The 13,815-nt window shown below is 40.9% G+C and overlaps 1 protein-coding gene across 1 annotated transcript; it reads left to right on the forward strand.

Moving 5' to 3' along the window:
* The first annotated feature begins 248 nt into the window (after nt 1-248).
* Nucleotides 249-10,384, forward strand: LOC124675717 (probable LRR receptor-like serine/threonine-protein kinase At1g56130). Its single transcript, XM_047211794.1, has 24 exons — nt 249-446; nt 521-707; nt 821-892; nt 2,226-2,297; nt 2,383-2,454; nt 2,807-2,878; nt 3,015-3,086; nt 3,180-3,251; nt 3,391-3,462; nt 3,559-3,630; nt 3,705-3,779; nt 3,894-3,965; nt 4,062-4,127; nt 4,221-4,286; nt 4,388-4,432; nt 6,133-6,197; nt 6,301-6,680; nt 6,770-6,968; nt 7,888-8,049; nt 8,139-8,257; nt 8,785-8,995; nt 9,089-9,320; nt 9,410-9,560; nt 9,773-10,384. Exons 1-24 carry the CDS (start codon nt 308-310, stop codon nt 10,097-10,099), a joined length of 3,072 nt encoding a protein of 1,023 aa, XP_047067750.1. The 5' UTR covers nt 249-307; the 3' UTR covers nt 10,100-10,384.
* Nucleotides 10,385-13,815: the final 3,431 nt, after the last annotated feature.

A 13,815-nucleotide genomic window follows, 5' to 3' on the forward strand; every position in this document is an offset into this window, starting at 1 on the left:
GATGTTAGCCGCCTCCCAGTCGCATATAGAACCAAACTAGTAGTACCATCTTCAACGGAATGGAAAATTTCAACAGCCTCTTCACCTACTCCATGTTAATCATGTCCGTGTGGATCCATGCATATGCTAGACTTGTGATTCAATCGTCAAGTGGCAGGCCACTTGATGGATACCCACTTCAAGTTTCTGTAACTCTGAGTATATATACTAGTATCTCTAATGGATATACCCGCTTCATTCTTTTGATTCATCGCCTCTCACCGTGAGACTGCAATCCGATTATCTGAGGAGATCGGGGGATCCGGAGATGGGTCTATGTCCAAGCTGGAGTTCGTGCTTACGCCATGGCTCCGTGCTCTTCTTGCTGCTACTCCTATCAGTTATGTGTTCTTCTCGGACGGCGGCTGCTCAGGCTCAGCTGCAGCCGCAGACCGACCCAACCGAAGGTATGTACCCACTCGTCGATCGTTGGAAGCGTGAATTCTGTTGGATTCTCAATTTGCTTCTGCTTGGGTGGCAGCGGCGGCGGTGAACGCGATAATGGCGAAGCTAGGGCTGAAGACGCAGTCGTCGTGGAACATAAGCGGCAACCCCTGCAGCGGCGTGGCCACGGACGACACACTGCTGGACGACAACCCAAACTTCAACCCGGGCATCAAGTGTGACTGCACCGATCAGAACGGCACGCTCTGCCACGTTACCAGACTGTAAGATCTACTCCACCCAGATTTCCACATTTTCTCATCTGCTGAATCGCTGACGGCTCAGCTGGAGAAGATGAACATTCGAATAATTCTGGTTAATTTATTGGATGAAGCAGGAAGATAAACGGGCTGGACGCCGCTGGCCCGATCCCGGAAGAGTTGCGGAACCTCACTCGCCTCACCAAACTGTATGTGCTCTCGATCGATTTCCACCCTGGAAGTGAGATAAAAGCCCATGACTCAACTAGTTAGTTATTCTAGCTCAATTAGATTGTTTGCATGGATAATTTGTTTGGTGAAATTTACCCTTAAGTTAAATAAGAATATATGAACAGTTAATTACTTTTTCTATCTGATTTTTCCAGGATTTTAATCTATATGGATTTCTATATGAACTCATGTGCACTAAGTCTTAGTAAAAAAAAAAATGAATAATGATTCCTTTCTAAGCTTTATGCCATGGTCCCTCCACTAGTGACAAAGTCTAAGTTTAGCCATAAAGCTTAGCAAAAAAAAAAGTGGAAAACCATGGCATTCAATAAAGGATTCCTTTCTACCTTTTATAATATAACATGTGTTTCAGTGAAATTTCTATAATTTTTTGCGTGGTTTTCCCAGTACCTGATTTTGTTCCCTTGTTTTGACTACTTGGTTGTGTGTGGAATTTGGTCGCTAAAACGCTTTTTTATGTGGCAAAACACTAAACACAGAGGGGTTTGACTAAGGGACCAAAATGTATGGTATATAATTTGAGAGACCAAATTTCGAACTAAGTAAATAAATAAATGAATATGTATCTTTTAACAAATAAATATATATACTCGTAATTATTTTGGGAGGAAATACAAATATATATTGTATATTTTTTTTAGATGATATATACCATTATATGCTATAATAATAATATGTCGTAACGGGATTAAAAGACCTCATGTTGTGGATAACTACCGGGCCCAGTTCAGCGTGTCAAGAAGGACGCATCTTCCGGTGCTCCGTACTTCCTAGCGAACAAATCACGGTTACTTCTTCTTGAACACATGACTGCCGAAACGAAGAGTCTGCTGCTGATGCTAAGATTTTAAACTTTAAATGGATCAACAATGTAGTCTAGTCTCGGTGTACAGTAACGGAGGTATGTTCTCTTCTTTCCATGTCAATGGGAGCAGATCAGCTCCATTGAGAACATCTATGATGTGGAAGGGTCCCTAGTAAGAATTGTAAATCTAATGAAATAGTTTTGAATATTACAGTTGATTGTCCTAGTTGTAGCTGCCGCTAGTTTTTTCGCACAAATATTTCCGGTTTCAGTTATTACAGGCAAAAACCATGCCAAGTTTTACAACCATTTAACATCAAAATTATTGTATAGTTTATCAAAGTTTGTACCGAATTACCAATTTTTGATTATATGATTAACAGTTGAACAATGAAGTTCCGACTTGATGTGAAGTTCCGAATCGCCCATACTCGGTGTAAGATGTATGTAATTAACGTTCTTGGTCTCTGGTCTTCTTGTTGCAGGGACTTCAGGAAAAATAGCTTGACTGGCCCATTGCCAGCTTTCATCGGCGAATTGACTGATCTGATGCACATGTATGGCTCACAACTCAAAATAACTTTGCATTATATATGTGTTTATTTCAACCAGTCTTACATTCTTTTTCTCGAATATCACAAGAACCGTGGGCACCAATGCATTATCTGGACCTATCCCAAAGGAGCTTGGGAATCTTACAAATCTCCAATCACTGTAAGATACACTATACTCTTTCAATGAGTAATTTTAAATAGTGGTATCTTCTAATCAGGTTTCAAAATTTTATAATTCAAAATAACTTTTTAAAATAGAAATTCGGATGTATATTTAGTCGGACGAACTGCATGAAGTTGTGTATTTTGGGCTAAGTAGAGGCTTAGAGTATGTTCTTTCATGTATCTTTCCGTTTATACAAATTGAAAACATTTGGAATAGGAAACCCAGTAAACGAGAGGATCTTCCTCATCAAATATTGATCAACATTTAGCCTTGTAAAATGGATTCAGTGGTAATTCCTTTTTAACATTGGTATAGAATTGAACTGGATTATCTTATGCTTTTTCAGTGCATTGGGCTCAAATCATTTTAATGGATCACTTCCAGATGAGTTGGGAAAATTGACAAAACTTCAGGAGATGTAAGTATTCTATTTGGTCAATTTACTTTGCCCTTTGCACATGTCCTACATTCGCGAGATCATCAGTGTTATCTGCATTGTTTAGATTGAAAATCATTTGCTTCAGTGGAAAATGATGTATGTCTTTGAAATGTAGGTACATTGATAGCAATGACTTCAGTGGTCCCCTACCAGCGACATTGTCCCAGCTTAAGATCCTGTCTAGCCTGTAATTTTACAAGACAAGATATCAGTGTAATTCATACCAAGGTTTCAATTTTCAACCAATAAACTTGGACAATCTTTTTTTTCTTGCATCTAGGTGGGCATCCGACAATAATTTCACCGGGCAGTTCCCCGATTTTCTTGGAACCTTGACCAACATGAACCATCTGTAAGATATATGTTCCACCAGTCACCAATGTTAATGTTTCTCGGTCTTTTTTCTTGGCATAAATGATAGGAAAAAGCTGATAAGTCTAAAATTTATTTGCATTACTTCCTTACCAACACATATCTGTATCATATGATAGGAGGCTCCAGGGGAACTCTTTTCAAGGACCGATTCCCAAAAGTCTTTCTAATCTTACACAGTTGATGAGCCTGTAAGTTTATAGTAGTTTTAGTTACAGTAATTGTATGTTGGTTGCCAGCATAAGCATATGGCATTGATACATGCATTGATTGTCTGAATATCACAGGAGAATAGGCGACATAGTAAATGGAAGCTCTTCAATTGCGTTCATAGGAAACATGACATCTTTGGATGATCTGTATGGCACATGTTCTCCACTTTACTTTCCCATGTTAGTTTCAGATCCTGAAAATTCAACTGTTTAACCTGCAGAGTATTGAGGAACTGCAAGATATCAGACACACTTGCGTCAGTAGAATTCTCCAAATTTGTGAAATTAACTTCACTGTAAGCATTTTCCGCACCAGAAAAACCACATTCAAATTGGTAACCTATCTACTATGGTATTCATTTAAACGTGGGGTACTATGTTGTCTAATAATCCTTATTCCATTGGTGCAGGGATTTGAGTTTTAATAATATCACTGGCCAAATACCTCTATCAATCTTTAATCTTACTTCACTTAAGTTTATGTAAGAATTACTCAATATTGATTTCTCATGATGTCTTATAATTATTTTTATCTGATGTTTGAAAATATCCTCCTTCCAAAAATATGTTTGAATCAGATTTCTTGGGAATAATAGCCTTTCAGGATCTCTACCAGCTACAAAAACTCAACAACTTACCAGTTTGTATGACCACATTCTCCACAAACTCCACTTAACATTTGTCTCTGTGAAAACAATATGTCTTGAACTTATTAACTTTATTGTCTATATTTGCAGAGATTTTTCATACAACCATCTCTCAGGAAGCTTTCCTTCTTGGGTTACCCAGAAAAACCTGCAATTGTATGCTTCATGATTTTTGCTGATTAAACATTCGTAGCCACTCTGATTAATCTAAGCAACAAAATATAATTTTCACCCCATCTTTCATGTGTTGTTGTTAGGAATTTGGTGGCAAACGACTTTGTGATCGATAGCTCCAACGACAGGTACTTGCTCCATTTAATCTATTAAGTTTCATTCACACCAACCAGGGGAACAAAAAGTTTGATTTGATGGAGAAGGTTGGAAAATCCACATATACTTCAACACCCGTCTCACTTGTGGGTCGATAACGCCTAAATGTGATAGAAAAAGGGCAAGCAATTTTTATTAAATGGAAAAAGTTGAGACTTTGGAATTAAACGGGCTATGGAAATTAAAGCTATGGAGGCAGACTTTGGAATCTAAGGGGTTTAGAATTAGTAGGACAAAGACAGAGTATTTGCGATGCGACTTTAGTGGTGTTATGTGCAAAGAGGGAGATGTTAGTTTGGAAGGACAAATAGTGCCTAAGAGGGGCACCCACCGATACTTGGGATCAACATTGTAAAACAATGGTGATGTCGATAAGGATATTTGCCATAGGATCAAGGTGGGATGGATGAAGTGGTGACCAGAATATGACATCCTATGTGACAAAAAGGTCCCATAAACACTAAAAGGTAAGTTGTATAGAACGAAAATCATATATGTGATGCTATACAACGTAGAATGATGGCCCACTAAAAGACAACACATCCAATAGATGTGTTGCGGAGATGCGCACGGTACGAGGGTTGTGTGCCCATGCACGAAAGAACTGCAATAGGAACGAGGTAATATGGGATAGGCTAGGGTGGCACCGGTTGACGAGAAGTTAGTCCAACACCGACTAAGGTGGTTTCTTCATATCCAATGATGGCCTCAGGAATTCTAAAGAGTGGAGAATATAAGGACGTGAAGAGAACGACCAAAGTTGACATGGGCAGATACGATAAAAAGATACTTGAGGGATTGGAATTTCCCTAAAGATTTAGCTCTTGATAGGAACGCATGCAAATTAACAACTCATGTGCCAGAATCTTAGTTTAGTTGTTTCTTTTGTATCTCTCCTTATTTTGGTTTTCTTATGTTTACGTTGGGTTTCACATCTATCCTACACCAAGTTGCTTGACAAAAAGGCGTTGATGTTGTTATTGTTGGAAAAAGCCGAGACTTGGACACGAGACTTCTATTTTGATACCATGTTAAGTTTCAAGCACCAACCAGTAGAATCAAAAGTCTGAACTGATGGACAAATCACTTCCTAGTTTTGCATGCATGCTTCCTTTTATGATTCGTGGTGCGCGGACACCATGGTGCACAATTAATTTACCTATATATATATGTTTGTTTGTGTGTATTAACCCCCTCCCCCCTCAAATAAGGCCTTAGACGTGGGGTCGAGGAAGGCCAAAAATATTTATATTAAATATTGTGATGGTTGTATGTTGAACTTGAGACCTCTCACGATACCATATTAAGTTGTATGCACCAATCCGTAGGACCAAAATTCACATAGAAAGTTAGCTAATCCACATATACTTCAACAACCCTTCTCACATGTGACTCGATAAGGCCTAAACTTTATAGAAAGATCGTAAGCAATTTTTTCTTCTAAAGTGAGAAATCCATGACTTAACCCAACAACTCTTCTCTGATACCATATTAAGTTCCATCCACCAACCACTAGAACCGAAAATCTGAACTGATGGAGAAGGGTGGGCAATATATTTCAACATCATCTATTCCTACCAAAAGTAATGTAGGCACATTTATTCATGTCAAGATGATGCATCATCTGAGCTTGTAAGTAAAACTGAAAACATTCACTCTTTTTCATTTGCAGTGTTTTACCATGGGGCTTGAATTGTCTTCAGCGAAATACCCCATGTTTTCTCGGATCTCCACAGTGTAAGATTTCTAGTCTTTGATTTTTTTTTATCTACAATAGTTATATCAGACCCATAATTGCAGATTTCCAAATAAAAATTACTGATTTGCAACTTAAACGCAGCTTCCTCCTTAGCGGTAGACTGTGGTGGTAGTAAAACCATATCAGGATCAGAAGGTTTGATATATCAGGCTGATAATGCAAATCTTGGTGCCGCATCCTATTCTGTTGGGGGTGCACCCATATGGGGTATTAGCAGCAGTGGAAGATTCACGACCCTATCCAACGGAAGTTCCATAATCTACAGTTCACACCAGTTTGATAACACTCAAGATTCTGGGATGTTCCAAACTGCAAGAACCTCATCATCATCTTTGAGATATTATGGCATTGGACTCGAGAATGGAAACTACACAGTGACACTTGAGTTTGGAGAGATTGACTCGCCTGATCCAGAGGCTTGGAAAAGAAGAGGGAGGAGAGTTTTTGATATCTATCTCCAGGTTGCTTAGAAGCTTTAACATGTCTAACATATGATATTGTTAGCTTATATACTATGCCTAATAAATTATTTTGATTGACTTCTACATAGGGCGAGCGCAAGGAGCAGAACTTCGACATAAGAAAGACAGCGGGAGGGAAATCTCACATTGCTGTAAGGAAGCAGTATATTGTTCCTGTGGTAAAAAACTTCCTTGAGATTCATCTCTTCTGGGCTGGCAAGGGTACTTGCTGCATTCCTATTCAAGGCTACTATGGGCCTGCAATATCGGCTTTGAGCGCAACTCCAAGTACGCACCTGAACTATAAATTCTTGGTTCTACACTGTGGTTATTGTACTCTCCACAATGGCGTTTGCAAGTATAATCAACTAAAGCGTAGGACTAGTTTACCACCCTTGGTCACAAAACATGCCTATTATGCGCACTGTTAAAGTTTGTCACTTCTACCATTGATGCATTTAACATCTAACTAGAAAATGAAACTTTGTTGTTACCACCATGGAGGCATCATAATCCTGACCGGACCTTAAACTAGGCAGCATCGACGCCTTAGGGAGGTTCCCTTCGTGAAGGCGTTGTTTGGGCTTTACTTGGAGTACCTGATGTGGCAACTGGAGAAATAGTGGTTTTTTTAGATGCTACCATATATTCTCCAGATTAACTTGGTACAAACACATATTAAAGCTATGCTGAATGCGATCTTATGTATCTTGAAACAAAAGCAATAAAAAATGCTAGAGCGTCAATATGAAAATGAGGGTTGATACTGTATAAATTTCACTAAGTCCTTACTATACTCATCAATGTTATAAAAGATTTCATCATTCTATTATCAGTAAGTGAAATCATAACCAGTTAGGATTTTCTCGAACTAATGTATTCAGACATTGTTCGCCGAAATAAATGAACTGTTAGTTAAAAATATCAAGTTGTGTATTACAATCTACTGTATTAACTACTGCATTGGTTAAACATTCACAAAAGAACTAGTAAATGATATATACTAAACAAACTACTCGGGAGTCGGAAATAGTACGTATGAGGTTCGATTTCTATAAGGAAGCTTTAGAGAAGTGAAATAAAGAACCTGACATTTAAGATCCAACACACCAACTAGTTTACACATGACCAGATATTTCATTCAACCTCATTTCAAATATATTGATTTTGTTTACATCACACATCTAACAAGTGAACGTTGTGTCAGATTTCACCCCTACAGTGCGTAATGCTGCGGCTAAGAAGAAAGGTAGTAAAACAGGTGTGATTGCGGGAGTTATAGTTGGTGTGGCAGTTTTAGGGTTGTTGGCATTTGCTGGAATCTTCGTGTGGAGACAGAAAAGGAGAAAACTATCATTGGAGCAAGAAGGTATGAGATACACTAGGACCAAACTGTGTTTTAATTGAACAAACGAGTGTTCAAGTAAAGCTACTTATATCTTTTGTGATGTCTTGCAGAGTTATACAATATTGTGGGAAGACCTAATGTCCTCAGTTATGGGGAACTGAGGTTAGCTACTGAAAATTTCAGTTCTAATAACCTTCTTGGTCAAGGAGGATATGGGTCGGTCTATAAGGTTGGTTAATCCCATACAGTCTTGAATTTTATTTACATTTTTTTGTTTCTGGAAGTAGCTTCCAATAAGCTAGTAGTACAAGTAAACATCACAAGACTGACCTGTATATACTCTATAAAAAAATATTTTTGTATTCTTAGGCTGGTCATAGTGGAAATAACTTAGACTAGTAAATGCATATGTTACTAGTTTATGTTACTACCTCCATAGTGGATAGTAACTTGTACGTGGTTTCATACAATGTGTCATTTATTATATTGTAGACTCATCTTGTGTTGGAGTACGTGATGTTATGGTAACATAGTTAGTTTCCACCTCATTCTCTTTCTTCATATATTTTCGTGTTATGTCACCAAAACGTCTTGACATGTGTGATGTTATGACCTATGTTACTCCCACCCACTATGAGTAGTCTTAGCTTCTGGACATACATGTTGATAAAAGTACTAAAATGAAAGGGGGAATTTATTTAAATGTATATATCTGGAGAAAATGATGTTTTGTTAAAAACCATTGCCTTTTTGCAGGGAAAGTTGACCGATGGCAGGTTTGTGGCAGTAAAGCAGCTGTCTGAAACATCTCATCAGGGGAAAAAGGAATTCGCGACGGAAATAGAAACCATCTCTCGGGTGCAACACCGTAATCTCGTGAAGTTGTATGGTTGCTGCCTTGAGGGCAATAAGCCATTGCTGGTTTATGAGTACCTGGAGAATGGAAGCCTAGATCATGCTCTGTTTGGTACAAATTCTAAATTCTGTTAATTAACGCAACTAGAAATCTATAAATTCAGGTCTAGGATATAAAATTAAAAATATAAAATCACATCTGCAGGAAAAGGGAGAGCAAACCTAGACTGGCCAACACGTTTTGAGATATGCTTAGGCATTGCAAGAGGTCTGGCCTATCTTCATGAAGAATCTAGCATCCGTGTGGTGCACAGGGATATAAAGGCCAGCAATATCTTACTTGATGCCAATCTCAATCCTAAGATCTCAGATTTTGGTCTCGCCAAACTTTATGATGAACGGGAGACACATGTCAGCACGAAAGTTGCTGGTACATTGTAAGTCTATTTCCATTTTGTTAACCTTTATGTTTACGTACTATATTTTTATATGTATGCTTATGATGTTTATGCTCTCCTTTTTCAAGTGGTTATCTTGCACCTGAGTATGCCATGAGAGGCCATGTGACAGAGAAGGTTGATGTGTTTGCATTTGGCGTCGTTGTACTGGAGACTTTAGCTGGAAGACCAAACTATTACACTACTGAGGATCAAAACAAGATTTATATTTTCGAATGGGTAAGCTCAATGAGGAACTGCAGGTCCTAGTATTCTAAGTCTTACCAGTAAAACCTACAGTGAAATTCCTACTAGATATTGGAAATGTAGATCTCAAATGCATTCATAGAATTTTAAATCAAACCCTCCAAGCACAGTTTTGGCATATCTGAGCGCCTGCGGTACTTGCACACAATGTGCTGCATTTCAGCTTACCATCTCAACACTTTCAGGTCTGGGAACTATGCGAGGACAACCACCCTCTCCACATGCTAGACCCAAGGCTCGAAGAATTCGACGGTGAGGAGGTGCTCAGGGCCATCAAGGTGGCACTTCTGTGCACCCAGGGCTCGCCCCACCAGCGGCCGTCCATGTCGAGGGTGGTGGCCATGCTGACGGGCGACGTTGAGGCGCCAGACAATGTGGCCAAGCCTAGCTACATCACCGAGTGGCAGATCAAGGGCGGCGACGACACCAGCTTCATGAGCTCCGAGGTCAACGGGCAGTCGAGCTTGGGCCTGACGACCGACTCAGCGCACTCGTCGTTCCTGGGCCGTTGATATGATTCTCATGATTGAGGGCTCGATTCACGCATCATGGTGACTTCTTATGCTACACACATTTTGAGAATGCATGCTTTTTACAGGTAGTGTCCATGCAGTCTGTATGTTTCTGTAAATGTAGGTTTAATTTCATTTGTTAGGGTTCATATTTTTAAAATAGGACTGTATTAATGTCAAGAAGATACTACCGATTACACGCATCGGTGCTGGAACTGTATAGTAGTAGTAGGTATGCAAGAGTAGCATCTAAAAAGTTGTACATGTACACGTGTATTCTTTCGTCCATTTGGGGCGATTTTTTTTTAAAATAATACACTTTTTGTTTATTTCAGAAATAATACTTGATTTTTGTTTTTTCCAGTAATAATACACTGTCGGGTTCAAGGAACCCGATTTTAAAAAATAGGGGTAGCAGAACCCGAGTACACAAAAAACGGGGCAGGGTAGCCCGCAATTTAAAAATCGGGGCAGCTGACCCCGACTCATTCTCTTGCCGTGTGGAGGGAAAAGAAAAAGGAAATAAAAAGAATGAATCGGGTTTTAGGAACCTGAAATTTAAGAATCGGGTTAGACGAACCCGATTTGATTTTTTCGGGTTCGCCAAACCCGAACAGCACCATTTCTACCACCCCTTTCCACCGCCGTGTTTCCCTCCAGCCCTTCCCGCCACCGTGTTTCCCGCCACCCCTTCCTGCCACCAATTTCCGAGCACTCTTTCCCGCCACCCCTTCCCGCCACCATTTTCCGAGCACTCCTTCCCGCCATCCCTTCTCGCCACCATCTCCCTCCTTTTTTGCCGCCACCGCTATCTCGCCACGCTCTTAGATTTTTCCTTATAAAAAGCAGGGATCGGCACACTTCGCTGCACAGGTTCTTCTACCTCTCTTTTTCCTATCGTCTCACGATTAGCTACCATGAGCGTGCCGTGCTCTGACCAGAAGTCTAGGCCGACAAAGGCTAAGGATGCAAGTTTGCCCCCAGGTGTGAGAGCGAAGCGGTGTTGGTGCGGGCGTCTTGCGAAGGTTAAGCAGGTGTATGATTTCTCTGATTAGTTTGACATGAAATTTTTAATGTGTGCGAACTATGAGCATCATCCACCCCGAAGTTTAGCTTCGTCGTCCACCAGGCCGCCGGTATGTTTTGACATAATTTTATTTAGGGATAAATTTATGTATGAATGTGCACAACTGTCGGCGCACTGTTTTGGGCTACTGTCGGCGCACCAGAGCTCGCCGGTGCGAACGGGTCAGTGGTAACTGGCTACTGCTGGCGCACCGGCCAGTGCGCCGGCGGTAGTTCATTTACTGTCGGCGCACCGAGCCAGCTTTGCCGGCAACAGGTGTTTACCGCTGGCGAATGTGGTGTTGCGCCGGCAGTAGGCAGTGGCGCATGTGTTGTGCGCGGGAGTTGGGCATGGAGGTGCGCCGGTGGTACCGTTCGAAAATCCAATTTTTACAGCTTTTTCCATTGTATTACAATGCATATTTATACAGCAGTATATATATCATCCAATATAGTACATATTTATACAGCAGTAGTACATGCAATATGAAAACCACATAGAGAGCCAAGTCTCATTTTGGTATCAATACACAAATAGGCAAGTCTCGTTTCGAAATGTTGATTCATACAACACATGCAACACCGAACGATGAAGTTTCACAAAGTTAGAAGTCTCGGTACATAGTCGTCACAAGTGTCGTCATACACCTCACAATGTAGCTACTGACCTAAACTACAAGGAACTCAAGGGGCTGAAGGAGAGGCTGAAGGACGAAGAAGCGTCTAGGCTGGCTGCTGAAGCTTGGGCGATCGAAAAAGATGATCTTCTTCGCCAGTCTTCCTTGGATTTGCTCAGTAATTCCCTTTCTACTTCCCTGTTGATTATTACTTTGTGAATCCAGTCCTTTGTATAGTAAACTCTTTCCCATTTTGTTCTTCGCAGAGGCCGCCGATATCCCTGCCGATGATTTGTATAAGCTTCCAAACAATTCTCCAGCAAACGGTGTGTCGATGACTCTTGCTTCACATCAGCTTACACAGGACCTCCTCGAGAAGGGCAAGGGATCCATGACACGGATGCATTCGATGATCTTCTCCAAGATTAGCCAAGACAAGACTTTGGGGCAGCTAATCGATGTTTTCACCATCAACACCAAGGAGGTTATCGAGGTATTCAAACGTACTTCACATACCTATGGTGCCCTCTTAGCCTTCCAACTCATGATGGGTCATGGCTTCAAGGCCGATATTGAAGAGATGTCTAAGGAGCTGCCGAAAGAGCGAGATGGGCAGTTTGTCGACATGGGCGTTTTTAAAACCTCAGCTCTTAAGTGTGCACGCCAACTCCTTGAGCTGGTTTCGGCAAAGAAATCATCAGTTGCCCAAGTTTGTCGAACCAGACCCAAGCCCCTTGATTCTTGTAATAGACTTCTTTTGAGCTTGATTTGAAACAATGTCATGTCGTAAGACTTGTGGTTGTAATAAATTTCATGCTGGCAATGTTGCCAGTGTACTCTTTTTATGACGTTTTACTTGCATTCTCCCGATGGGAGTAGCTTGTAATGCTGAAGCGATACGGTCCATCATATCCTTTGACGCTGTTTGCAGGTTTTCCCCGTGCCTTCGTTTGTCGACGATTCTTCGGGTGCTGTTTCTGAAAGTGATCAACTCCAGCGTATGAAGGATCAGATCGCGCAAATGGAGAAGGATTTGCGCAACACCTATGCTTTGACCGCCATTATCAAAAAGAAGAGCGAGATTGCGGCTGGCGTACAGCGTTATGCTCTTACTGAACTGCATAAGGCCACCGAAAGTTTAAACTGTAAGCTTCCTGATCCTTTGGCCCATTGCTTTTGTTCAAAATGCATCATCTGAACTTCGCTTGATTCCTTTGTTAGTCATAGCTCTGAACCGTGCTGAAGAGAACAAACGGATCCACGAGCGTGTGAACGCATTGACCCAGCTATCATCAACGGATGAGGTTTTCTGGAGAGAGCACTAAGTTCCAAAATCGTGTCCAGCAAGTCCACCGCTTCTTCGACAAGTGCTACAAAGGACTAAGAGTAATATGGAGGACGATGTTCCCTTTGAACGCGGTCCCTCCCACGCTGTTGACTTTAATGTTGAAGTTTAGCAACACCAAGAAGATTCGAGACTTGGTGCGAGCTCAAGTTTTTGCAGGAGCCAGATTTATACTTGCCCTCGTCCTTGCACGTTATCCTTCGGCAAACCTGCTGAGCATTGCTAATGCGGTTGGTAGTTTGGAGACGCTGTACCCGAATGTAGTATTGCCCACCAATATAATTGTCGACAAGCTTGAGGGGGATTCGAAGACACCTGAAGAAAAGGAAACTCTGCAAGAGTAATTCAGGATCATGCTCTTATTGTAAATAGATAATTCTGCTATTACATCCAAGGTTTCGGATTGTGAAGTTTAAACTATTTTTTCGGTAGGTGCATATATATATGCACCTTTTACCATGTTAATGCCGTTGGCAAATTTTGGGAGGAGTAAATCTTAATTACTCATTTAAGCATATGTGTGTTCGTTGGTCAGCAAATTATTTGAGTGATCAGCTCGTGTTGCGGGTCTTGCTAAACCCATTGTATGTGCAACTTTTCTTTCAACCGATGCATGTCCTGACAGCAGCTCCCGAATATATCGGTAGCACTAGCTCTGCCGATGACTCCGTCGTTCCTTGATGCTTCCA

Source organism: Lolium rigidum, chromosome 7, assembly GCF_022539505.1.
Source record: "Lolium rigidum isolate FL_2022 chromosome 7, APGP_CSIRO_Lrig_0.1, whole genome shotgun sequence".
Classification (NCBI taxonomy): Eukaryota; Viridiplantae; Streptophyta; class Magnoliopsida; order Poales; family Poaceae; genus Lolium; species Lolium rigidum.

What these genes read in the sequence shown, in the direction of transcription:
- LOC124675717 (XM_047211794.1), top strand. Translation starts at nt 308, where the DNA reads ATGGGTCTATGTCCAAGCTGGAGTTCGTGCTTACGCCATGGCTCCGTG. An exon ending in CTTACTTCACTTAAGTTTAT is followed by an intron (nt 3,966 to 4,061) that starts GTAAGAATTACT and finishes TGTTTGAATCAG; the next exon opens with ATTTCTTGGGAATAATAGCC. An exon ending in TTTTCTCGGATCTCCACAGT is followed by an intron (nt 6,198 to 6,300) that starts GTAAGATTTCTA and finishes ACTTAAACGCAG; the next exon opens with CTTCCTCCTTAGCGGTAGAC.